The 26,180-nt window shown below is 41.0% G+C and overlaps 1 protein-coding gene across 4 annotated transcripts in view; it reads left to right on the plus strand.

Moving 5' to 3' along the window:
- Window positions 1–26,180, plus strand: part of LOC139749529 (tRNA pseudouridine(38/39) synthase-like) — a 94,189-nt gene that overhangs the window by 18,910 nt on the left and 49,099 nt on the right. For all 4 annotated transcript variants that reach the window (XM_071663494.1, XM_071663493.1, XM_071663492.1 and 1 more), the window contains exons 4-7: window positions 7,045–7,206; window positions 13,067–13,233; window positions 15,027–15,148; window positions 20,916–21,430. In XM_071663494.1, the coding sequence (XP_071519595.1) occupies window positions 7,045–7,206; window positions 13,067–13,233; window positions 15,027–15,148; window positions 20,916–21,430 (966 nt within the window). The remainder of the gene's footprint in view (window positions 1–7,044; window positions 7,207–13,066; window positions 13,234–15,026; window positions 15,149–20,915; window positions 21,431–26,180) is intronic.

Genomic DNA, 26,180 nt, shown 5'->3' on the forward strand with positions numbered 1-26,180 from the left:
AGAATGAGAACTGAGAGAGATGCTGTGATGTACACAATGGTGGGATATCGTCTGACAGTGATTATCGTGTGCATGCAGCCTTTAGCTCTGGCGGATGTATGACTGAGCTAGATTTTTATATTATATTTTGGATTTGCTGATACTCGCTCACCCCAACTCTCACTTGCCTTCTTTTTCAACCCTTGCACCATCTTCAAGACCTCCTGCACTTCCATTTATACATCACACAATCATTTACACTCCTTCCCTGTAAGAACTGCCCAAACACCTCTCTTCTTTTTCAATAGCAACTTCATCCCACTACTCACTACTCTTTCTAATCTGCCAACCTTCCACCTTTTGTATGCCAGATGCATCTCTCACACATTCCATTCCAGCACTGCTTCCCTAAATACCTCCCATTTTTCACCCACTCCCCTTGCTTCATTTACTCTCACCTTATGCAATTGTACGCTCAGTCTCTCTTGGTATTTCTTTACACAAGCCTCTTGATTTACATAACCATTTTCAAGAACATAAGAGTTGTTTAAATTGAGGAGTCCCTTTATAACTAATCTCTGTGCACAATTTATGATTTTTTTTATTTACAAGATGTGATTTCAATTCATTTATTTTTATTTTTATTTTATTTTTTTATACTTACTTGCTGTCTCCCACATTAGCGAGGTAGCACAAGAAAACAGACGAAAGAATGGCCCAACCCACCCACATACACATGTATATACATACACGTCCACACACGCTTATATACGTAACTATATATTTTAACATATACATTTTTTTTTTTTTTTTTTGCTTTGTTGCTGTCTCCCGCGTTTGTGAGGTAGCGCAAGGAAACAGATGAAAGAAATGGCCCAACCCACCCCCATACACATGTATATACATACGTCCACACATGCAAATATACATACCTACACAGCTTTCCATGGTTTACCCCAGACGCTTCACATGCCCTGATTCAATCCACTGACAGCACGTCAACCCCGGTATACCACATCGATTCAATTCACTCTATTCCTTGCCCTCCTTTCACCCTCCTGCATGTTCAGGCCCCGATTACACAAAATCTTTTTCACTCCATCTTTCCACCTCCAATTTGGTCTTCCACTTCTCCTCGTTCCCTCCAACTCCGACACATATATCCTCTTGGTCAATCTTTCCTCACTCATTCTCTCCATGTGCCCAAACCATTTCAAAACACCCTCTTCTGCTCTCTCAACCACGCTCTTTTTATTTCCACACATCTCTCTTACCCTTATGTTACTTACTCGATCAAACCACCTCACACCACACATTGTCCTCAAACATCTCATTTCCAGCACATCCATCCTCCTGCGCACAGCTCTATCCATAGCCCACGCCTCGCAACCATACAACATTGTTGGAACCACTATTCCTTCAAACATACCCATTTTTGCTTTCTGAGATAATGTTCTCGACTTCCACACATTCTTCAAGGCTCCCAGGATTTTCGCCCCCTCCCCCACCCTATGATCCACTTCCACTTCCATGGTTCCATCCACTGCCAGATCCACTCCCAGATATCTAAAACACTTTACTTCCTCCAGTTTTTCTCCATTCAAACTTACCTCCCAATTGACTTGACCCTCAACCCTACTGTACCTAATTACCTTGCTCTTATTCACATTTACTCTTAACTTTCTTCTTTCACACACTTTGCCAAACTCAGTCACCAGCTTCTGCAGTTTCTCACATGAATCAGCCACCAGCGCTGTATCATCAGCGAACAACAACTGACTCACTTCCCAAGCTCTCTCATCCCAACAGACTTCATACTTGCCCCTCTTTCCAAAACTCTTGCATTCACCTCCGTAACAACCCCATCCATAAACAAATTAAACAACCATGGAGACATCACACACCCCTGCCGCAAACCTACATTCACTGAGAACCAATCACTTTCCTCTCTTCCTACACGTACACATGCCTTACATCCTCGATAAAAACTTTTCACTGCTTCTAACAACTTTCCTCCCACACCATATATTCTTAATACCTTCCACAGAGCATCTCTATCAACTCTATCATATGCCTTCTCCAGATCCATAAATGCTACATACAAATCCATTTGCTTTTCTAAGTATTTCTCACATACATTCTTCAAAGCAAACACCTGATCCACACATCCTCTACCACTTCTGAAACCACACTGCTCTTCCCCATATATATATATATATATATATATATCTACATACACAGACATATACATTTATACACATGCACATAATTCGTACATGCTGCCTTTTTTCATTCCCGTCGCCACCCTGCCACACATGAAATAGCATCCTGCCTCCCCCTGCAAGGTAGCACTAGGAAAGGACAAAAGGCCCCATTCGTTCACACTATCTCTAGCTGCATGTGTAATGCACCAAAACCACAGCTCCCTTTCCACATCCAGGCTCCACAAAACTTTCCATTGTTTACCCCCAGATGCTTCACATGCCCTGGTTCAATCCATTGACAGCACATCGACCCCAGTATACCACATCCTTCCAATTCACTCTATTCCTCGTGCGCCTTTCACCCTTCTGTATGTTCAGGCCCCGATCGCTTAAAATCTTTTTCACTCCATCCTTCCTCCTCCAATTTCAAGCCATGTATACTTGTATTTCAACTAGATTACACATGCAGCTGTATTTACATGCACTTAGCATAGCAGCTACCACCATTCTTTTGGCCCCCCCCTTTTTTTTTTATTTAAGGCTTCAGTCATGACAAAAGTCTACATCAAGGCTGGGCCTTGACTGAAATATAGAGAGAATTATGGTAGGGAAAAAGGAAAGACAGGGAAAGTATTTATGAATATTGGAGGAAGTGAAAAACCCATCTTTTAGAATGTGCCAGTTCATAGTTTTTGGGAAAGACATGAGAAAGTAGAGAGTTCCATAGCAGTTATCAAAACGGCCCACCCTTGAGTTGCTGATATCCTCACAGAAATCATGTGACACAGCATTTTGCCTAGTATTGTTTGGTCTAGCTTGTGATTGGGGCACACAAGCAGCCAGCTCTTGGGAACAAAAACCAAAGTGATACCTATAGAAGAAGGAAAGTGAACCAATATTGCAGTGTAGGGCGATAGGGTCAGATTTGTAAGTTAACCTGGGACAGTTTGTAAGTCGGACTGCTTTTGACAACTCTGTCAGGTGAGGATGCACAGCTAGAACCACCCCAGATGTGAGAGCAGTACTATGTACAGGGATGAATCAAACCTTTGTATAAGCAGAGCAACTGCTCAAAAAAAGAGAAGTTTTGACATCTAAACTGGACACCCAGTTTCTTAGAGGTAGGCTTAGTTATTTCCTTAATATTGGGTTTCTAAGAAGGAGTGGATGTTAAAGTAATACCAAGTATGTTTATTGAGTTTAGAGGTGGAATTTCAGAACCCTGAAAGGAGAGACAAAAGTTGTGAGGAGTTTTTGATAGAGAGGTGGGTAGAAACTAGGTCTTGGAGGCATTAAACTTTGCATGATTTCATCCACCCCACTAAGATATCTTGTCCAAGTCTGAGGTTTCTGAGGAAGCTGTGTCATGATGAGATGCAGGTTGATTGAGAGAAGGAGGAACAGAATTGGAGGATGTGGATGAATCCAATGTTGAGTTGTCAGCATATGAGTGTATTTGATTATTTGTGGAGGATAGGAAATCGTTGATAAAAAGGAGAAAAAGTATAGGGGACAGGACAGGACCTTGAGGGACACTGCTGTTGATGGAGAGAAGGGGGAAGACTTATCCATTAACAACTACAGATACAGATCAGCTGGAGAGAAAGCTAGGTATGAAGGAACAGAGTGAGGGAGGGAGGCCAGAAGAGGGAAGCTTAGAGATGAGACCCTGGTGCCACACCCTGTCAGTAGCTTTAGATTTGTCAAGGGCAACTACGTATGACTCCTTAAAATCTTTCAGGGATGATGACCATACATTAGTAAGATATTTTCAGTAGTGGGTCCTGCCTTACAGAAGCCATACTGGTGATCAGAAAGAAGACTTTTCGAGATGTCTAAGAATATGATAGGGAAGAAGGGATTCAGAGACTTCTGAAATGGTAGATGTCAAAGCAGTTGGACAGTACTTAGAGGGGTCAGAACGGTCACCCTTTTTAGGGATGGGATGTATCAAGTGAAAGGAAAAGTTCTGGTTTTTAAACAGAAGTGAAGCAGGTGAGGAGACACAGTGCAAGTTCAAAGGTGCACTCTTTCAGTACATGGGGATGGATGCTGTCAGGACAATAAGCCTTGCTTGTGTCCAGAGAGAGAAGTACTTTTCAGACAGTCTGAAAAGAGATTACGGGTAGGGGCAAAGGATTAGTTAGAGAAGCATCAGGGGTTGAAGGATTATTAGAGTCATCCAGGGTGGAGTTAGAGGAGAAATGGAAACCAAAGAGAGTTGCTTTGTCTATAGGAGAGACAGCTATAGTACTGTCAGAACAGAAAAGTGAAGAAAAGGTATGAATGAAAGACCAGAAAGGCCTATCAATGGATGACAAGGAGAGGTTATTCCTCTTCCTTTTGATAAAGGAATGCTGTGCCTCATAGATAATGTGCTTGCAGTGATTATGGGCAGTGAAAAAATTGAATGGGAACAAGAGGAAGGAGAGCTTTTCCAAGCCTGATATGCTTGGTCCCTTGCCTGAATGGCATCATAACAGGAATGGGTGATGGGTGAACCATGGACTGGATGAAAAGGTTGTCTTGGAGTAAGAGGGGATAAATGCTTCCATTTCTGTAAGAATAACCTTTGTTATGCATTTGATGGAGACAGACGCATCTCCACATAAGAGAAAATAATTTACGTAAGGAAAGTAGAAAAGAAGTTACGTAAGTTATTCCAGTCAGCTTTGTTAACATGCCAGCATTTATGCTTAGATTGGGCTGCTGGATGTGAAGGCATGCTTTTTTGTTATGCAGACATACTTTATATCACACTCAACATCAGTAATTGACGTCAGGAAAACATCCTACTTTCAGCAACCCAGAAAACATGAAATAGGAAGGTTTGGCCCTGTCCCTCCATGCATGTATGCATGCTACTTTCCATTGTTTGACCTAGCAAATTAGTGAGAATTTCTGGAGCACTGATGATGATTTTTGATTCTGTTAATGTTGAGCATGATTTTGTTCATATTTGGAAAGTATTTGTGATTGTGATATATGAGGAATGAGTGAATATTTTTGAACAAGTGAGGGCAGGTATATATGTAGATAATGCATGTCATTGTGCAGTGAAGAAAAAACACAGTATATTAAGCTCTATCTACATACATATCAGACAATTATTCAAATGTAAAGTAATAAGTGATGTATAAGAAAATTATGTAAATAAGTCATTACTAAAGACCCTTTGGTGCACAGTGAAACATTTTATGTAATCATTAGCTACTATTCAGTTGGTTTCATGAAACAAAGAATCTCCAAATGTGTAAAGTGTGTGATTAAGATAAAATGGAAACAGATACATGCATGAGTTATGTACCTAAGTATGTTGGTAGTTAGCCTCCAAGGTGATGATGTAATGTGTTGGTAGTTAGCCTCCGAGGTGATGATATGATGTCAAGCCAGTATCAATCACCAATCCAGTACCCTACTAGTTTGTGGACAAAATTTGAATGTCTGCGTAGCACAAAGTAAGGTAAGTTTGCCTGATTTGTCTATACTTGGTACTCCCAGTTAATTTATGACAAAAATATATTTTTGAACTGAGGTGTTCCTCAGTTTTTTGTTTTCATTATTTACAGTTAAGTACCTTGCTTTGTTTGCTTATTTTTCTAACATATTATAGATGTATTTCATGGGTTTACATGCTTTTCGTCCATGGAAATGGGGAGAAAGAATTCCCATTTATTCCCTGCGTATTGTAGAAGTCATCTAAAAGGGGTGGGAACATGGGACTAGTAAAACTTTCCTCTTTGTATTTCATTTTCTAAAACTTGAATCAGGAAGAGCCAAGAAGGGATTGCTCATCCTTCTCAAAGGCTCAGGTTTGGGTGTCTGAATGTGTATAGATGTAACCAGGGAGAGAAGGGAGAAATAGATGGTAAGCTTAAGAAGAGGAACCCAGAACCCAGATGTTTGATCTCTTGAGTAAACTAAGCTCGTGGGTAAGGCGGGAGAAGGTTAGGGAATGTCGTGGGGGTAAATTCTTGTGTTAGTTTGAGGGTGAGAGCTATAGGAGTAGCACTTATCCTGAACAGGGAGTTGTTGGACCGTGTGAAGGAGTGTAAGGAGGTGAGCCCCAGACTGATTTGTGTAAAACTGAAAGTGGATAATGAGGGTTGGTTTATTATTATTGCTTATGCAGCTAGATATGAGAAAAATTAGAAAAAGAGGTTTGTTTTGGGTGGAGCTTGATTGAGTGTATCAGTGATTTTCATGGAAGGAAATAAGTATTAGTGATGGGTGATTTGAATGTGAAAGTGAGTTATGTGGTTGTAAAGGATATGATTAGGGGGCATGGGGTACCCATTGATGTGAGTGAAAATGGGTTACAGCTTGTTGAGTTGTGCTGGATAAGGATTGGTGATTGGGAATACCTGGTTGAAAAAAAGAGGGACATACTCAAGTATATGAAGGCGAGTTGGGGTAGACAGTGGGCAGGGATTATTGGACTATGAACTGATTAATAGGTATGCAAAAGAGAGACTCTTGATTATGAATGTGGTGAGATAGGCAGCTGGTGGAATGGTGTGGATGAGAGTGAATGTTTGAAGTGACTTAAGAAAAAGAAAAACTATGGATGAAAAGAGATTGGTTAAAGTGAAAGCTTGGAAAAAAGGCTTAGCTGGAGATATCGGGAGTGTAAACAAAATTAAAGGATTTGGCTAAGAATGGGAGGTATTCATGGGAGCACGGGTTACAAGTTCAAGGGGTGTTCGGTATGTGGAAGGAAAGAAAATGAGAGAAATGGAGTTGGGAAAGAGGGATAAGAGAGAGTAGATGTTAGAATAGTAGCTATAAAGAAGCTGCTGGGGCTGATACTACTCCACAGTTGAAAGTTTTGTAGTTATTGTGTAAAACTTTCCTTTTCCAGACATTCCAAGAGACATGTGCTTTTAAAGTTTGCCTATCTCGGATGGGACTACCAAGGCTTTGCTGTACAGGAAGACACTCAACAGACAATTGAGGCCCAGTTATTTTCAGCTTTTCTCAAGACACGTTTGATAGAGTCACGAGAAACATCAAACTACCATAGGTAAAATAAGAAATGCTTTGACTTCTCACACATGCAGTTATCCATGAGGGTTTGAGATATTTCCTTCTTGATATTGGGATTAGGATATTCTAATTCTCTGTCATCTAGCTGGGAACTTTAACTTTTCCCACTCGTTGATGTTGCTTCAATTAGATGTTTTCTGCTTTGCCAGTTTCAGGTCCACCGTGTAGAATCACATGCTCTCAAGGCCTGCTGCTATTAGGTGGCTTTTTGCATCCTGTAGTTTAATGTATATATAATTTTTTAAGTTTTATATTTATGATTTACTTTGTTTTGGGGTAGGGGGGAAAGAATTTTATCTGTATTTTCCCTGTGTGTTGTAAGGATTGGGAGAATTGAAACACTCCTCTTCTCATAATTCAGTTTTTAAAAGATGGAACTGAAGGAGCCATGCAGGAAGTGTTCACCTCCAAGGGCTCAACTCAGATTGGGATGTCTAACTGTGTGTGGATATAACTAAGACAAGAAGAGAGGGGAGATAGATAGTATGTTTGAGGGAAAAACCTAGATGTTCTTGCTCTAAGTGGAACAAAGCTCAAGCACAAAGGGCAGGAATGGCTTGGAAATGTTTAAGGGGTAAAGTCAAGGGCTGGTGAGAGATGAAGAGCTAAGAAAGCAGTAGCTTTATGGTTAAGCAGGAGTTGTGGGAGTATGTGAAAAAGCGGAAGGAAGTGAATTCTAGACTGATGTGAGTTAAAATGAAAGTGATGGTAAGAAATGGGTGATTATTAGTGCTTATGCACCTGGCCATGAGAAGAAAGGTCATGAGAGGTAAGTTTTTTGGAGTAGTTGAGTGAGCGTGTCAGCAGCTTTGATGTACCAGACTGGTCATTATTTATGGATGATTTAAATGTGAAAGTGAGTAATATGGCAGGTGAGGGTATAATTAGGGGAATGTGGTATTCAGGAGAATGAAAGGAAATGGCAAACAGCATATGGAGTTATGTGCTGAAAGAGGAGTGATGTTTGGGAATACCTGATTTAGAAATAGGGACATACGCAAGTATATGTTATGTGAGTAGGGAAGATGGGCAGGGGGCTTTAATGGATCACAGGTTAATTGATGGGCATGTAAAAGAGAGACTTTTGGATGTAAATGTGCTGAGAGTGGGCATCTAGTGGGATGTCTGACCACTATCTTGTAGAGGATAGGATGGAGATTTGTTGAGGTTTTAAGAGGAAGCACTATCAGTGAGAAGAGAATGTTGATAGTAAGTGAGCTTGGAAAAGACTTGTGTGAAGAAATACCTGGAGAGATTGAATGTAGAATGGCAGAAGTTGAGAGTAAATGAAACAAGGGGAATGGTTGAGGAATAGAAGGTATTAAGGGAAGCAGTACTGGCATGTGCAAGAGATACATGTGGCATGCAAAAGAGTGGGAGGTTGGTAAATTAGGAAGGGTAGTGAGTGGTGGGATGAAGATATAGAATTGCTAGTGAAACAGAAAATGGAGGTGGTAGGGCAGTACTTACAGGAAAGGAGTGCAAATTATAGGGGTATGTATAAGAGAAAGCGGTAGTAGGTCAAGAGGAAAGTGCAGTGGTTGAAAATGAGAGCAGATCAGAGCTGGGGTGAGCAAATACTTAGTAAACATTAGGGAGAATAAGATGTTTTGGAAGGAGGTTGATAATGAGTGAAAAATGAAACAACAAAAGGAAACATTGGTGAAGGGGGCTAAAGAGGAAGTGGTAACTGGAAGTGATGAAGTGAGGAGGAGCTGGATTAAATATTTTGAAGTGCAACAATCATGGAGAGTGGTTTGGTGGAGAGAGAAGAGTTGGTGAAAGTTTTATGTAAAACAAAATATAGCAAGAAGGCTGGAATGGAAGGTACTATAGTTGAATTTATTAAGAAAGAGGGAGACTATGTTGTTGATTGGTTGGTAGGGATTTTCAGAGTATGTATGAATGCATGTAGAGTGCCATACTATACGGGCAAGGGGCATAAATTTAGGAAACTGTTTTAACTACAGATGTATAAGTTTGTTGAGTGTACCTGGCAAGTTTTATGGGAGAGGGTGTTGTGATTATGAGGGTGAAGGCATGTACAGAACATCAGATTGGGGAGGAGCAATTATGTTGATCTGGTGTTTGCTTTAAATATTACATGAGAGAAATGCATGGAGAAACAGATGGATTTGCATGTGGTATTTATGGATCTGGAGGGAGCACATGATAAGGTTGATAGAGATGGCTTGCAGAAGGTTTCAAGAATGTGCAGTGTACGAGCAAAGCTGCAAGAAGCAATGAGAAACTTTTATCTGATGTGTAAGGCTTGTGTACAAGTAGGGAGAGGAGAGTGAATGGTTCCTGTCGCTACCCCACCATATGGGAAATAGCATCGCTACCTCCTGCTTCAGCGAGGCAGTGCCTGTAAAACAGACAAAAAAGGCCACATTCGTTCACACTCAGTATCTAGCTGTCATGTGTAATGCACAGAAACCACAGTTCCCTTTCCACATCCAGGCCCCTCAGACCTATCCATGGTTTACCCAAGATGCTTCACATGCCCTGGTTCAATCCTTTGACAGTATACCACATCATTCCAATTCACTCTATTCCTTGCATGCCATTCACACTCTATTCCTTGCACACCATTCACCCTCCTGTATGTTCAGGCCCCGATTGCTCAAAATCTTTTTCACTCCCACTTCTCCTCGTTCCCTCTGACACATATATCCTCTTTGTCAATCTTTCCTCACTCATTCTCTCCATGTGACCAAACCATTTCAACACACCCTCTTCTGCTTTCTCAACCACACTCTTTTTATTACCACACATCTCTCTTACCCTTTCATTGCTTACCCCATCAGACCATCTCACACCACATATTGTCATCAGATATTTCATTTCCAACACATCCACCCTCCTCTGCACAACCCTATCTATAGCCCATGCCTTTCAACCATATAATATTGTTGGAACCACTATTCCTTCAAACATACCCATTTTTGCTCTCCCGAGATAATGTTCTCACCTTCCACACATTCTTCAATGCTCCCAGAACCTTTGCCCCCTCCCCAACCGTGTGACTCACTTTCACTTCCATGGTTCCATCCACTGCTAAATCCATTCTGAGATATCTAAAACACTTCACTTCCTCCAGTTTTTCTCCATTCAGACTTATCTCCCAATTAACTTGTCCCTCGACCCTCCTGAACTTAATAACCTTGCTCTTATTCACATTTACTCTTAACTTTCTCTTTTCACACACTTTACCAAACTCAGTCACCAACCTCTGCAGTTTCTCACCCGAATCAGCCAACCGCACTGTATCATCAGCGAACAACAACTGATTCTTTACCCAAACCCTTTCATCCACAACAGACTGCATACTTGCCCCTCTCTCCAATACTCCTGCATTCACTTCCCTAATCACCCCATCCATAAACAAATTGAACAACCATGGAGACATTACACACCCCTGCCGCAAACCGACATTCACTGGGAACCAATCTCTTTCCTCTACTTACTCGTACACATGCCTTACATCCTTGATGAAAGCTTTTCACTGCTTCTAGCAACTTACCTTACACACCATATATTCTTAATAACTTCCACAAAGCATCTCTATCAACTCTATCATATTCCTTCTTCAGATCCATAAATGCTACACACAAATCCATTTGTTTTTCTAAGTTTTTCTCACATACATTCTTCAAAGCAAACACCTGATCCACACATCCTCTACCACTTTTGAAACCACACTGTTCTTCCCCAGTCTGATGCTCTGTACATGCCTTTACCCTCTCAGTCAATACCCTCCCATATAATTTCCTAGGAATACTCAACAAACTTATACCGGCAAGGCAGTGGGTTTGGATGGTATTGCTATGGAATTTATTAAAAATGGGGGTGACTGTATTGTTGACTGGTTGGTAAGGTTATTCAATGTATGTATGACTCATGGTGAGGTGCTTGAGGAATGGCAGAATGCTTGCATAGTGCCATAGTACAAAAGCAAAGAGGATAAAAGTAAGTGCTCAGATTACAGTTATGTTTGTTGAGTATTCCTGGGAAATTACATGGGAGGGTATTGATTGAGAGGGTGAAGGCATATACAGAGCATCAGATTGGGGAAGAGCAATGTGGTTTAAGAAGTGGTAGAGGATGTGTGGATCAGGTGTTTGCTTTGAAGAATGTATGTGAGAAATACTTAGAAAAGCAAATGGATTTGTATGTAGCATTTATGGATCTGAAGAAAGCATATGATAGAGTTGATAGAGATGCTCTGTGGAAGGTATTAAGAATATATGGTGTGGGAGGCAAGTTGTTAGAAGCAGTGAAAAGTTTTATCAAGGATGTAAGGCACATGTACGTGTAGGAAGAGAGGAAAGTGATTGGGTCTCAGTAAATGTTGGTTTGCGGCAGGGGTGTGAGATGTCTCCATGGTTGTTTAATTTGTTTATGGATGGGGTTGTTAGGGAGGTGAATGCAAGAGTTTTGGAAATAGGGGCAAGTATGCAGTCTGTTGTGGATGAGAGAGCTTGGGAAGTGAGTCATGAGTTGTTCGCTGATGATACAGCGCTGGTGGATGATTTGGGTGAGAAACTGCAGAAGCTGGTGACTGAGTTTGGTGAAGTGTGTGAAAGAAGAAAGCTGAGAGTAAATGTGAATAAGAGCAAGGTTATTAGGTAGAGTAGGGTTGAGGTACAGGTCAATTGGGAGGTAAGTTTGAATAGAGAAAAACTGGTGGAAGTGAAGTGTTTTAGATATCTGGGAGTGGATTTGGCAGCGGATGGAACCATGGACGCGGAAGTGAATCATAGGGTGGGGGAGGGAGCAAAAGTTTTAGGAGCATTGAAAAATGTGTGGAAGTCAAGAACGTTATCTTGGAAAGCAAAAATGGGTATGTTTGAAAGAATAGTGGTTCCAACAATGTTATATGGTTGCGAGGCATGGGCTATAGATAGAGTTGTGTGGAGGAAGGTGGATGTGCTGGAAATGAGATGTTTGAGGACAATATGTGGTGTGACTTGGTTTGATCGAGTAAGTAATGAAAGGGTAAGAGAGATGTGTGGTCGAAGCGCTGTCAATGGACTGAAGCAGGGCATGTGAAGCATCTTGGGTAAACCATGGAAAGTTTTGTGGGGCCTGGATGTGGAAAGGGAGCTGTGGTTTCGGTGCATTATACATGACAGCTAGAGACTGAGTGTGGACGAATGTGGCCTTTGTTGTCTTCTCCTAGCGCTACCTCGCGCACATGCCGGAGGAAGGTGCTGTAATTTCATGTGTGGCGGGGTGGCAACGGGAATAAATAAGGGGAGACTATGAATTATGCACATGTGTATATATGTATATGTCTTTGTGTGTATATATTTGTATACGTTGAGATGTATAGGTATGTATATTTGCGTGTCTGGACGTGTATGTATATACATGTGTATGTGGGTGGGTTGGGCCATTCTTTTGTCTGTTTCCTTGCGCTACCTTGCTAACGCGGGAAACAGCAACAAAGTATAATAAAATGAATAACATATTCACCATTTTCCTGCATCAGCGAGGTAGCGTTAAGAACAGAGGCCAGAGCCTTAGAAGAAATATCCTCAATAGCCAAACACACACACACACACACACCACCACCACCACCACCACCACCACCACCACCACCACCACCACCACACACACACACACACACACACACACACACACACCCCATTCCCTCCCTTGAAAAATTAAAAACAGGAGGGGAGGATTTGTTATTATCATTTTAGTAATATTGATAATGATAATGATATATAGTTATGTAAAGCCATGTTCTTAAGGATAAACACATTATCCTTACTAAAACTATGACAGCAGTGTTTGTGTAGATGACTTAGAATTTCCTTGGGTTTCAGGTGTGGTCGAACTGACAAAGGAGTTAGTGCATTTGACCAGGTCATTTCGATCACCCTTCGAAGTAAAATGAAATCAGGTGTGGGAGTTATTAGTCCAAGAAATACTGTCATGTCGTCTGGAGAAGATGATAGACCTGAGATTAACTATGTGCAACTGCTAAACAAAGGTTTGTGCAGAAGCATGTTTTTGAAGTTATAAGACAGCTTTGTATATAGATTCGGTATTGAACTTTTTGACTTGATTTTAAGGTACCTCATCCAGATTCTTGACCAAACATTGCAGTTTCTTGCATATTTCTATGTACTTTGGAATGTGTTTTCATGGCAAGCCTTCTTATAGTTCTTATGTTGCTCTCTTCTTATCACTTCAACACTGTGTATGAGTCTTCATTATTCACTTGAGTTGTCCCTGAAAATCTGAATGTAAATTAGAAACGTAAAAAATATATTCCCATAAGTGCAATGCTATTGATTGATGATGCAATTCTGGTTGGTAATTTTAGGTCATCCTAAGTTAAATAGCAATTAGCTAAATATATCAATAAAGAAAATAGGTAAATGTTTAATTATATGAATACTAATGATGTAGTAATTGATCAGTGTAAAATATGGATAGATATTTACTTATATGAATTAGGTAAATATGTACTGTACAAAAATGATGATGCATTGTCCCTGTTCAGGCCTGAGAGATGTGGTTAGAGAGTGGAACAGCTTATCAGGCAATGAGACAAAACCTTACCCCATCTTCTTATTTCTAGCCAGTTTAATGCAAAGCTGGTGAAATGTCTTTGCTTGTTGAATTTTCCTTGGTTTTTGACAAGTATTCTGGCTTGAAAAAGCATGAGTACAAAAGCTGTAAAGCATGAATAGAAATGTCCTTATACCTTGTCAATAGCATTAAATCCAATAAAATGTGAATAGAATGAGCATAAATTGAAGAGTCTCTGTATCATACATGCATTATTAGTATTAGTTTCAAAATTTAATTATTAGTGGGTGACCTCAGAGGAAAAGTTCTTGCTTAACTCATTCTCTTCCAGTTACATATACACATAAAGTGACCTGAAAATACTGTACTACATTACATGCATTAAAAATTGTGAATTTGGTGCAAACACAGTTTAGGATTATGCTTTACAGTTGTGGGGGTTTTGTGTATTGTTGATTGCATGATGCATATGCTTCCCCACACATCATGCTATGGGGGATTCTGTTCAGTTATGGTCACTGAAGTCCTCAAAAAGCTCTGGAGTGAACCTGGGATATCATTGTGTGGTATGAAGATTCCAAAGGGGTTGATGTGAGAGGAAGACCACCTGTGACATGGGCCAATAAGGTGGAGGAATACTGGAGGGAAAGAAATGGTGGAAGAATGCATGGAATGTTGTATGCACGGGAGGCGTGTAAGGACAGAGATAGATGGAGACTTTTTCTGTGGACACCCCTTGATGGAAGTTGCAGGAGGAATCAGCTGTCAGAGGTAGATAGATAGATAGGAGGCAGGTGAAGTACTTGTGACTTAGAGCTCATTTGATGATACGTTGTCTGAATTTTAGTACTGTCAAATGAATGATACGGTAGCAGGATTGCAAGTCATCCCCAGGGATATGGGCATCCCTGCTATGTACCTGCCTGTAGGGATAGGGAGCCCAGTTCTACAAAATAGTTTTCCACTTAATGTGCATCCTCATATATACATGATCCATAGAAGAGGATCTTAGGGCAGGAAGGTAAGGTAAGATTTGCCATTCACCCCATGTAAATGGGAATCAAAATAATAATAGTAGATACGTAATTGCATTGTTTGTGTTGCTACTGAAGTTAGACAAATTTGTGGAATTGATTTCCTTTGTGTCATGGCTTAGAGCTTTTGTGTCCTCTGTTGCATTATGTCTCAACATTGATCACTTGACTATTTTCTTAGTAGATTGGACTATTGAAAATTATTCTTTTTCAGTTCTTCCACTTGAAATAAGAATGCTTGCATGGTGTCCTGTTTCATCTGGGTATTCTGCAAGATTTGACTGCTCCTTCCGCACATACAAATATTTCTTTCCTAGAGGACGCATGAACATTAAGGTAAGATATAGAATGACTTCAGGAACAAACCTATTTTTCTTTTACTTATTTTTTCTTATTAGATTAATTAATTTCTTCTTTCTTTTTCTAATATTTGTGTTATTTTGATATAGTATGATTTTATTATTGTGTGATTTAGGTATTAGTAGAGGGAGATTTGAATAGGTGATGTGGCATTTAAAGGTATAATTAAAGGGCAAGAGTTGCCAAGAATAACTGGATATGTGTGCAGAAAAAAAATTGGTGTTTGGGAATACCAAGTTTAAAGAAGTTCCATACATAGTGGTTAGTGATGCTGCTTTGATGCATCCACTGGACACTTGGGGGTAATGTCGATATAGGATTGAATTTTGGTTATAGCAACAGGCCCGCATTCAACCCAGCTGTGCATCCTTTCCTAGGGGCTGGTGAGGTATTGCCATGAAACAGAATGGCCTATCCACTCATATACACATATACATTTGTCCTCCAGTTGGTTTGCGGCAGGGGTGCGTGATGTCTCCATGGTTGTTTAATTTGTTTATGGATGGGGTTGTTAGGGAGGTGAATGCAAGAGTTTTGGAAAGAGGGGCAAGTATGCAGTCTGTTGTGGATGAGAGTGCTTGGAAGTCAGTCAGTTGTTGTTCGCTGATGATACAACGCTGGTGGATGATTCGGGTGAGAAACTGCAGAAGCTGGTAACTGAGTTTGGTAAAGTGTGTGAAAGAAGAAAGCTGAGAGTAAATGTGAATAAGAACAAGGTTATTAGGTAGAGTAGGGTTGAGGGACAAGTCAATTGGGAGGTAAGTTTGAATGGAGAAAAACTGGAGGAAGTGAAGTGTTTTAGATATCTTGGAGTGGATTTGGCAGTGGATGGAACCATGGAAGTGGAAGTGATTCATAGGGTGGGGGAGGGGGCGAAAGTTCTGGGAGCGTTGAAGAATGTGTGGAAGTCGAGAACATTATCTCGGAAAGCAAAAATGGGTATGTTTGAAAGAATAGTGGTTCCAACAATGTTATATGGTTGCGAGGTGTGGGCTATAGATAGAGTTGTGCGGAGGAGGGTGGATGTGCTAGAAATGAGATGTTTGTGGACAATATGTGGTGTGAGGTTGTTTGATCGAGTAAGTAATGAAAGGGTAAGAGAGATGCGTGGTAATAAAAAGAGTGTGGTTGAGAGAGCAGAAGAGGGTGTTTTGAAATGGTTTGGTCACCTGGAGAGAATGTGTGAGGAAAGATTGACAAAGAGGATATATGTGTCAGAGGTGGAGGGAACGAGGAGAAGTGGGAGACCAAATTGGAGGTGGAAAGATGGAGTGAAAAAGATTTTGAGTGATCGGGGCCCTAACATGCAGGAGGGTGAAAGGCGTGCAAGGAATAGTGTGAATTGGATCAATGTGGTATACCGGGGTTGACGTGCTGTCAATGGATTGAAGCAGGGCATGTGAAGCGTCTTGGGTAAACCATGGAAAGTTGTGTGGGGCCTGGATGTGGAAAGGGAGCTGTGGTTTCGGTGCATTATACATGACAGCTAGAGACTGAGCGTGGACGAATATGGCCTTTGTTGTCTTTTCCTAGCGCTACTTCGCGCACATGCAGGGGGAGGGGGTTGTTATTGCATGTGCAGTGGGGTGGCAATGGGAATGAATAAAGGCAGACTATGAATTATGTACATGTGTATATATTTGTATGTCTGTGTGTGTATATATATATATATATACGTATACGTTGAGATTTATAGGTATGTAAATGTGCGTGTGTGGATGTGTATGTATATACATGTGTGTGTGGGTGGGTTGGGCCATTCTTTCATCTGTTTCCTTGCGCTACTTCACTAACGTGGGGGACCGACAAAGTATAATAGATATTGAATAAATATACATAAACACCAATATATGTACATATACATACACATATGCAGACATTACATACATACACATGTACATATTCATACATACACATGTACATATTCATACTTGCTTGCCTTCATCCATTCCTGTCACTACCCTGCCCCACAGGAAAACAGCACTGCTATCCCATCCCTCAGCAAGGTAGCACCAGCAATACAGGCAAAAATGCCCTATTCGTTCACACTCAATCTTTAGCTGTTGTGTGTAATGCACAGAAACCACATCTCCTTATCCACATCCAGGCCCCACAGACCTTTCCATAGCTTACCTTAGACACTTCACATTCCCTGGTTCAGTCCTTTGACAGCACGTCGACCCCAGTATACCACATTGTTCCAGTTCACTCTATTCCTTGCATGCCTCTCACCCTCCCGTATGTTCAAGCCCTGATTGCTCAAAATATTTTTCACTTCATCCTTCCACCTTCAATTTAGTCTCCAGCTTCTGGTTCCCTCCACCTCTGACACATATATCCTCTTCGTCAATCTTTCCTCACTCTTTCTCTTTATATGTCCAAACAATATCAACACAACCTCTTCTGCTCTCTCAACCATACTCTATTTATTTCCAAACATTTCTCTTACCCTCTCTTTACTTACTTGATCAAACCACCTCGCACCACATATTGTTCTGATATTTCATCTCCAACTCATCCACCCTCCTGTGTACAACCCTGTCTATAACCCATGCCTCACAACCATATTGTTGGAACTACTATTCCTTGAAACATACCCATTTGTGCTCTCCGAGATAACGTTCTCTCCTTCCACACTTTACTCATCACTCCCAGAACCTTTGTCCCTTCCCCCACCCTGTGACTCATTTCTCCTTTCATGGTTCTGTCCGCTGCTAAGTCCACTTTCAGATATCTAAAACACTACTTCCCTCAATTTTATTTTATTCAGCCCTACTGAACCTAATAACCTTGCTCTTATTCCCATTTACTTTTGTCTTTCTCCTTTCACACACTTTTCCAAACTCAGTCACCAACCCCTGCAGTTTCACACATGAATCAGCCACTAGAGCTGTATCATCGACAAACAACTAACTCACTTCTCAGGCCCTGTCATCCACAACAGACTGCATACTTGCCCCTCTCTTCAAAACTCTTGCATTTACCTCCCTAACCACCCCATTCTTAAACAAATTAAACAGCCATGGGGACATCTCTCACCCCTGCCACAGACCGACATTGACTGGGAACCAATCACTCTCCTCTCTTCCTACATGTACACATGCCTTACATCTTCGATAAAAACTTTTCACTGCTTCTAGCAACTTACCTCCCACACCATATATTCTTAAATCCTTCCACAGAACATCTCTGTCAACCCTATCATATGCTTTTATCAGATCCATAAAAACTACATGCAAATCGATTTGTTTTTCTAAGTATTTCTCTCATACATTCTTCAAAGCAAACACCTGTTCCACACATCCTCTACCACTTCTGAAACCATCGTGCTCTTCTCCAATCTGATACTCTGCATTTGTCTTCACCCTCTTAATCAATACCCTCCCATATAATTTCCCAGGAATACTCAACAAACTCATGCCTCAGAAATTTGAACACTCACTGCACCCCTCCTGCATCACCCTCATGTCCTCCCACCCAAACCAAAATGCCCTCCTTCACCACCACCACTGTCTCCCTCCCTGAGTACCACACTCTCCCATACCACCACAGCCCTCCCTCTCTGGTCTCTAGAACCTCCAAGACCACCACCATTCCTTCCCACCCTGGCTGCCAAACCCTCCATGACCACCACCACTCCCTCCCTCCTTGGCTACCATACCATCCCTCATCACCACCACATCTCCCTCTCTTCCTAGCCTCCACACTTTCCCTTCTTAACCATTAAACCTTCCCTAGCCACCACCATACCTTCCTTCCTTCACTATCAAACTCCCTCACCACCACCAGCACTTCTTCCCTTCCTGGCTTCATACCCTCCCCCACCATCACTACTGCTTCCCTTTCTAATTACCACTCCCTTATTATCACCACTCACTCCCTCCCTGGCTTTCACACCCTCTCTCACTACCACCACTTCCTCCTCCCCTGTTCACTCACCCTGAATGGCAGAATGGCATTGTCTGCTGGTATAACCTTTTACCCCTTCCATTTTCCATATTCATATGTCCCATATTGCCAGCATGACCTTCCCACTCTTTAGTGAAATATTTTCCTGAAAATGATTATCACCCTAGCAGCCACTAACATATCCTGCCCAGGAAATTGATTAATTTTTGGCAGCATGTATGGGAGGATAGTCTTGGTGTTTCTGGCAACTACCTTGACATGTCATCAGACAGGAGATATATAGAACTGCCTTTTTTTGTGAACAGGGGCATGTGAAACGTCAGGTAAACCATGAAAAGGTCTGTGAGGTCAGGATGTGGAGTGAGTCAGTTGTTGTTGTTGTTCGCTGATGATACAGCGCTGGTGGCTGATTCATGTGAGAAACTGCAGAAGCTGGTGACTGAGTTTGGTAAAAGTGTGTGAAAGAAGAAAGCTGAGAGTAAATGTGAATAAGAGCAAGGTTATTAGGTACAGTAGGGTTGAGACCAAGTCAATTGGGAGGTAAGTTTGAATGGAGAAAAACTGGAGGAAGTGAAGTGTTTTAGATATCTAGGAGTGGATTTGGCAGCGGGTGGAACCATGGAAGCAGAAGTGAGTCACAGGATGGGGGAGGGGGCGAAAGTTGTGGAAGCATTGAAGAATGTGTTGAAGTCGAGAACGTTATCTTGGAAAGCAAAAATGGGTATGTGTGAAGGAATAGTGGTTCCAACAATGTTATATGGTTGTGAGCCTTGGGCTATAGATAGGGTTATGTGGAGGAGGGTGGATGTGTTGGAAATGAGATGTTTGAGGACAATATGTGGTGTGAGGTGGTTTGACCGAGTAAGTAATGAAAGGGGAAGAGAGATATGTGGTAATAAAAAGAGTGTGGTTAAGAGAGCAGAAGAGGATGTATTGAAATGGTTTGGTCACATGGAGAGAATGAGTGAGGAAAGATTGACAAAGAGGATATTTGTGTCAGAGGTGGAGGGTACAAGAAGTGGGAAACGAAATTAGAGGTGGAAGGATGGAGGGAAAAAGATCTTGAGTGACCGGGGCCTGAACATGCAGGAGGGTGAAAGGTGTGCAAGGAATAGAGTGAATTGGAACGATGTAGTATACCGGAGTCGACGTGCTGTCAATGGATTGAAGCAGGGCATGTGGAGCGTCTTGGGTAAACCATGGAAAGTTTTGTGGGGCCTGGATGTGGAAAGGGAGCTGTGGTTTTGGTGCATTATCCATGACAGCTAGAGACTGGGTGTGAACGAATGTGGCCTTTGTTGTCTTTTCGTAGTGCTACCTCGCGCTTGAAGGGGGTGGGGGGGTGTCATTTCATGTGTGGTGGGGTGGTGACAGGAATGAATAAAGGCAGTAAGTATGAAATATGTACATGTGTATATATGTATATGTCTGTGCATGTGTATATATGTATATGTTGAAATGTATAGGTATGTATATGTGAGTGTGTGGACATGTATGTATATACATGTGTATGTGGTTGGGTTGGGCCATTCGTTTGTCTGTTTCCTTGCGCTACCTTGCTAACACGGCAGACAGTGACAAAGTATAATACATAGATAAATAAAATGAAATAATGGAAAATGAATAGGCAGGGACATGTGGATGTTGACATTTCACATGCATACCACACATACTTGTTGCATTGTTTTCACTGTAGTTTACATTTTTTATTGATATTAGTGATACTTGTTTTATCAAATGAATGATCTTTATATTTTTTAACTGCATTTTCTTCATACATCATACTGTTATGTACAAAGTTATTTAACTCTTGCCACTTTGTTCTTCTTGACAGCTAATGAATGAGGGAGCACAGTACTTAGTGGGGTACCATGACTACAGGAATTTCTGCAAGATGGATGTTGGAAATGGAGTAGTCAATTTTTGTCGTCGAATTCTTTCAGTAGACATTGCTCCTGTGTGCTGTGATGTACAAAGAGAGGGGGAACAGTCTTTGAATAAAAGAGTTGAGAACCAGTTTGAAGAAGTGCAAAGTAAAGAGTGTGGAAAGGACAGAAATATTGAATGTGACTTTGACAGATCAAATTCCTGTAAGCCATATATCCATCAACCAACAAGTGTAAGACAAACGTTTGGCAGCAGCTGTCCTCAGCATAAATCAGGGATAAAGTTTTCATGTCAGAAAAGTCATAGTACTGATGGTTATGATATGTGTGTTGCTACAATTGAGGGACAGGCTTTTTTATGGCATCAGGTGCGAGCAGTTATGGCCATACTGTTCCTTATAGGAGAAGGCAATGAAAAGCCTGAGATTGTAGCTGAACTATTAGATGTGGAGAAAAATCCTAGGTAAAGTTCATATTGAGGAATTTTGTATGAATCCAGCTTTTTATTTTTGTGCTTCTGCATGTTATTACTTTTCTTGCCAATCTCTCTGGCAGTTTGCAGACTTTATGGTACTTCATTTATTGTAATTTTTTCTCACTTGTTAGCTGCCTTTTTTTTCTTATGATGAATAAGTAATTCAGTTTTGAAAGATTGTCTTGTACTTCCATGAAAGAGCATCTTTGACTTCTTTTAACCCATTAAAAGTGGGTGACATTACCTAATGTTCGTACAGTAGAAGCCAGGCGACGTTACATGACGTCGAGTTATTTTGTGTCATGATTTTTTTTAATTTTGGTAATGTGGCATCACTGTCAAATATTATCATGACCTCTGTTTACCCACTTCTGTAAACAGCTACCCTCACTCGCTCATCCACGGTCAGCACCAGTATTACCTGTTATCTAACAGTAATACAGTAGTAGGCGGGCAATGTTATGTAACATTGGGCCCTTTTGCAATGTAATTGTATAGTGAAATGGGTGATGTGGCATTTGTGTCATGTAAATAGGTATACATAGCATTTGTGAATAAATACATAAATTATAAACTTAGTGTAAAACAAAAGTTATCGTAGATTCCCCTAGACTTGTTCTAAGGGAGCCTTATAAGCTGCCCACCCTGAGTCCTCCCGTGCCACTCCTCCCCTCCTCCCACAGCCGGCTGTATCGTGTAAATAACACCTCTTACCTTTGATTTTCATTCAATTTTATATATTTATGTATGTATTGGCTTATTCCTTGATACTTTATTATTCCTTAAATATACTGCCTTACACGGATTTATAAAAAAGTTGCCTGCCTTTGATAGGTTAAACACACACACACAGGCCTCTGAGTTGTACTGGTTAGTATTACTGACCATGAGTCAGCACAGGCCAGCTTGAGGTTAGATATGCATGGTTTTGAATCCTCAGCATAGGAGTTTGCCAGCACTCAACCCCTGTTCATCCTCCCCTCGGGGCTGGTCGGTAAATGAGTACCTAGCTTAGGCTGGGTTGTAATTACTTACTGACATTCTGTTTGTACTGTATGGGGAAGGAGTTGTACACTTGTGGGGCCCTGTCTCTTGAACATGCTTTGCTGTCGTACAACCTCATGAATATATGTAAGCTGGCTGCATTACCTTTTTCCTCAGTTAGTCTGTTCCTTTCATCTCCCACTCTCATTTATTTTATATTTTATTTTATTACACTTAACTGCTGTTTCCCACATTAGTGAGATAGCGCAAGGAAACAGAGGAGGAATGGTCCAACCCACCCACTTATACATAAACGCCCACACAAGCACATATACATGCAAATACATTTCACCATATACATACATATACATGCACAGACATATACATGTATACACATGTACATATTCATACTTGCTGCCTTCATCCATTCCCGTCGCCACCCCACCACACATGAAAGAGCAAACCCCCCCCCCCCCCAAGCAAGGTAGTGACAGGAACAGACAACAAAGGCCACATTCGTTCACACTCAGTCTCTCTCTGCATGTGAAATGCATCCAAACCACAGTTCCCTTTCCACATGCAGGCCCCACAGACCTTTCCATGGTTTACCCCAACTACTTCACATGTCCTGGTTCAATCCATTGACAGCACATCCACCCCGGTATACCATGTTGTTCCAGTTCACTCTATTTCTTGTACGCCTCTCACCCTCCTGTATGTTCAGGCCCCAATCCCTCAAAATCCTTTTCACTCCATCCCCCCACCTCCAATTCAGTCTCCTGCTTCTCGTTCTTCCATCCACCTGTAACGCATATCCTCATTGTCAGTCTTTCCTCACTCATTCTCTCCATGTGTCTGAACCATTTCAACACACCTTCTTCTGCTCTCTCAATCACACTCTTTTTATTACCACACATCTTTCTTACCCTTTCATTACTTACTAGATCAGACCACCTCACTTCACATATTGTCCTCAAACATTTCATTTCCGACACATCCATCCTCCTCTGCACAACCCTATCTATAGGCCATGCCTCACAACCATATAACATTGTTGGAACCACCATTTCTTCAAACATACCTATTTTTGCTCTCTGAGATAATGTTCTTGCCTTCCATGCCTTCTTCAATGCCCCCAGAACCTTCACCCCCTCCCCCATCCTGTTACTCACTTCCACTTCCATGGTTCCATCCGCTGCTAAGTCAACTCCCAGATATCTAAAACACTTCACTTCCTCCAGTTTTACTCCATTCAAACTTACCTCCCAATTAACTTGTTCCTCAACCCTACTGAACCTAATAACCTTGCTCTCATTCACATTTACTCTCAACTTTCTTCTGTCACACACTTTGCCAAACTCATTCACCAACTTCTGCAGTTTTTCACCCGAATCAGCCACCAGTGTTGTATCATCATCAGACAACAACTGACTCACTTCCCAAGCACTTTCATCAACAACAGACTGCACACTTACCCCTCTCTCCAAAACTCTTGCATTCACCTCCCTAACCACCCCATCCATAAACAAATTATACAACCATGGAGACATTGTGCACCCCTGCCGCAAACTGACATTCACTGGGAACCACTCGCTTTCCTCTCTTCCTACTCGTACACATGCCTTCCACAAAGCATCTCTCTCCACTCTATCATATGTCTTCTCCAGATCCATAAATGCTACATACAAATCCATCTGTTTTTCTGAGTATTTCTCACATACATTCTTCAAAGCAAACACCTGATCCACACATCCACTCTTATACTATAGAAATACTTCTTTACTTCTCTATTTACAAGTTTCTGGTAGTCATTGCCGCCTCCTCTGGACCTCCTTTGTGAGCTCTTTGTGCTTCTTTGGGTGTTGTGACCAAACCTGAGAAGCATATATTAGTTTTAAGTGTATGTATGATATGAATAGCTTGCTGAATGTTTCCTTATCTATCTATCTGATGCAAGAAGTGCACAAGTATCAAGGGTACTTAAGATGCAGGTAAAACCAGAGAGAAAATGGAAAATACGAAGTGTCAAGCACTTTCATATAATACATTGTCAGGGCTGAATACAGATTGACAGAACCAGAATGTAATGTACTATTTGCCACTGGGCATGGCTGGGAAATGAATTAAGAAACAGGTGAAGGGTTTAGGGTACAGGTCACCCTTGATGATCTCACTTCTTTCAAGTTGCAAACTAAGGTTAATCTATGTTCTAGAAGACAAATTTACAGTTTTTTTTTCACTTACAAGGTTCTCTGAATTATGTAACCCAACATTTTGATTCACATCACTATCTTTACTATATATGTTAAGTATTTGTATCCATTACTGATTTATTGCATTTAATAACCTTTACACTGCTCCAGTCAGTTTAATGACCAAAGCCTTTGAGGTGGACAAATAGTGCATTAGATTCTTGACCATACCTAATACTATTTTTATGTTGTTTAATCCCAAGTTACAGAATTTATGATAAGACTGTGCCTAAGTATATTGTTATTGCTGAAAACTACATTATTATTAAAAAAGATTTACAAAACAAGAACATTAAGTAAGTTCTCACAAAAATGTTAATACAAATTTATTTTTCTTAAATGGTTCTTTAGGTGGAGCAATGTAAAAAGACTTTCTAGCAAACTTACAAGGTGAATCAAGGAAGTTTTTGGGATACTGTGTTTCATAACCAGTGTCATAGATAGTACAGAGTTCATCATTAGTGAATTCTGTACTAATGTGAAATACTTTGAGAAACATTGATGAAAACAGAATTTTTCACCTTATTGTTATGAGTAGAGTAGTAGTAATATATGAACAGACATTTGTAGGTGTACGCTATATATTAGATTTTAAGTAAGTTTCTTCACTTCCAGATTTACACTTCTTCCCTATATTAGTCTAATAAGGGACTCATTGGATCTTCTACCCTGCACTGCTCTTTCCTTTATCTCTCCTTCCGTACCACCAGACTTAATCAAGATGGCTCCCAGATACTTAAATTTTCTCTCTTCTTTCTGGCTTTCCTCCTCTCATATCTGTAACACAGTTCAGTACTTTTTCTTCTCTTGCCCTATAGGATTTTGTGTAATCTATACTTTCACTTGGTTTCCTTTAAAACACCATTGCTTTACTTTTACTCACATTGACTTTCAATCACCTTTGCTTGCAGACATCGTAAAACGCACTTACAACCTTTTGCATCTCCTCTCCACTCTCAGCGTACAACACTGTATCATCTGCAAACAGGTTTCTTACTAGCTACTGTACCTCACTACTACACTCCATCTCTGAACCCTCTTTTCCTAGTTTTGCTTTCATGTTTTTTATCACTCCATCTATTTTTTTTTTTATTATACTTTGTCGCTGTCTCCCGCGTTTGCGAGGTAGCGCAAGGAAACAGACGAAAGAAATGGCCCAAACCCCCCCCCCCATACACATGTATATACATACGTCCACACACGCAAATATACATACCTACACAGCTTTCCATGGTTTACCCCAGACGCTTCACATGCCCTGCTTCAATCAACTGACAGCACGTCAACCCCGGTATACCACATCGCTCCAATTCACTCTATTCCTTGCCCTCCTTTCACCCTCCTGCATGTTCAGGCCCCGATCACACAAAATCTTTTTCACTCCATCTTTCCACCTCCAATTTGGTCTCCCTCTTCTCCTTGTTCCCTCCACCTCCGACACATATATCCTCTTGGTCAATCTTTCCTCACTCATCCTCTCCATGTGCCCAAACCACTTCAAA

The sequence above is a fragment of the Panulirus ornatus genome, chromosome 7 (assembly GCF_036320965.1).
Source record: "Panulirus ornatus isolate Po-2019 chromosome 7, ASM3632096v1, whole genome shotgun sequence".
NCBI classification, from domain to species: Eukaryota; Metazoa; Arthropoda; class Malacostraca; order Decapoda; family Palinuridae; genus Panulirus; species Panulirus ornatus.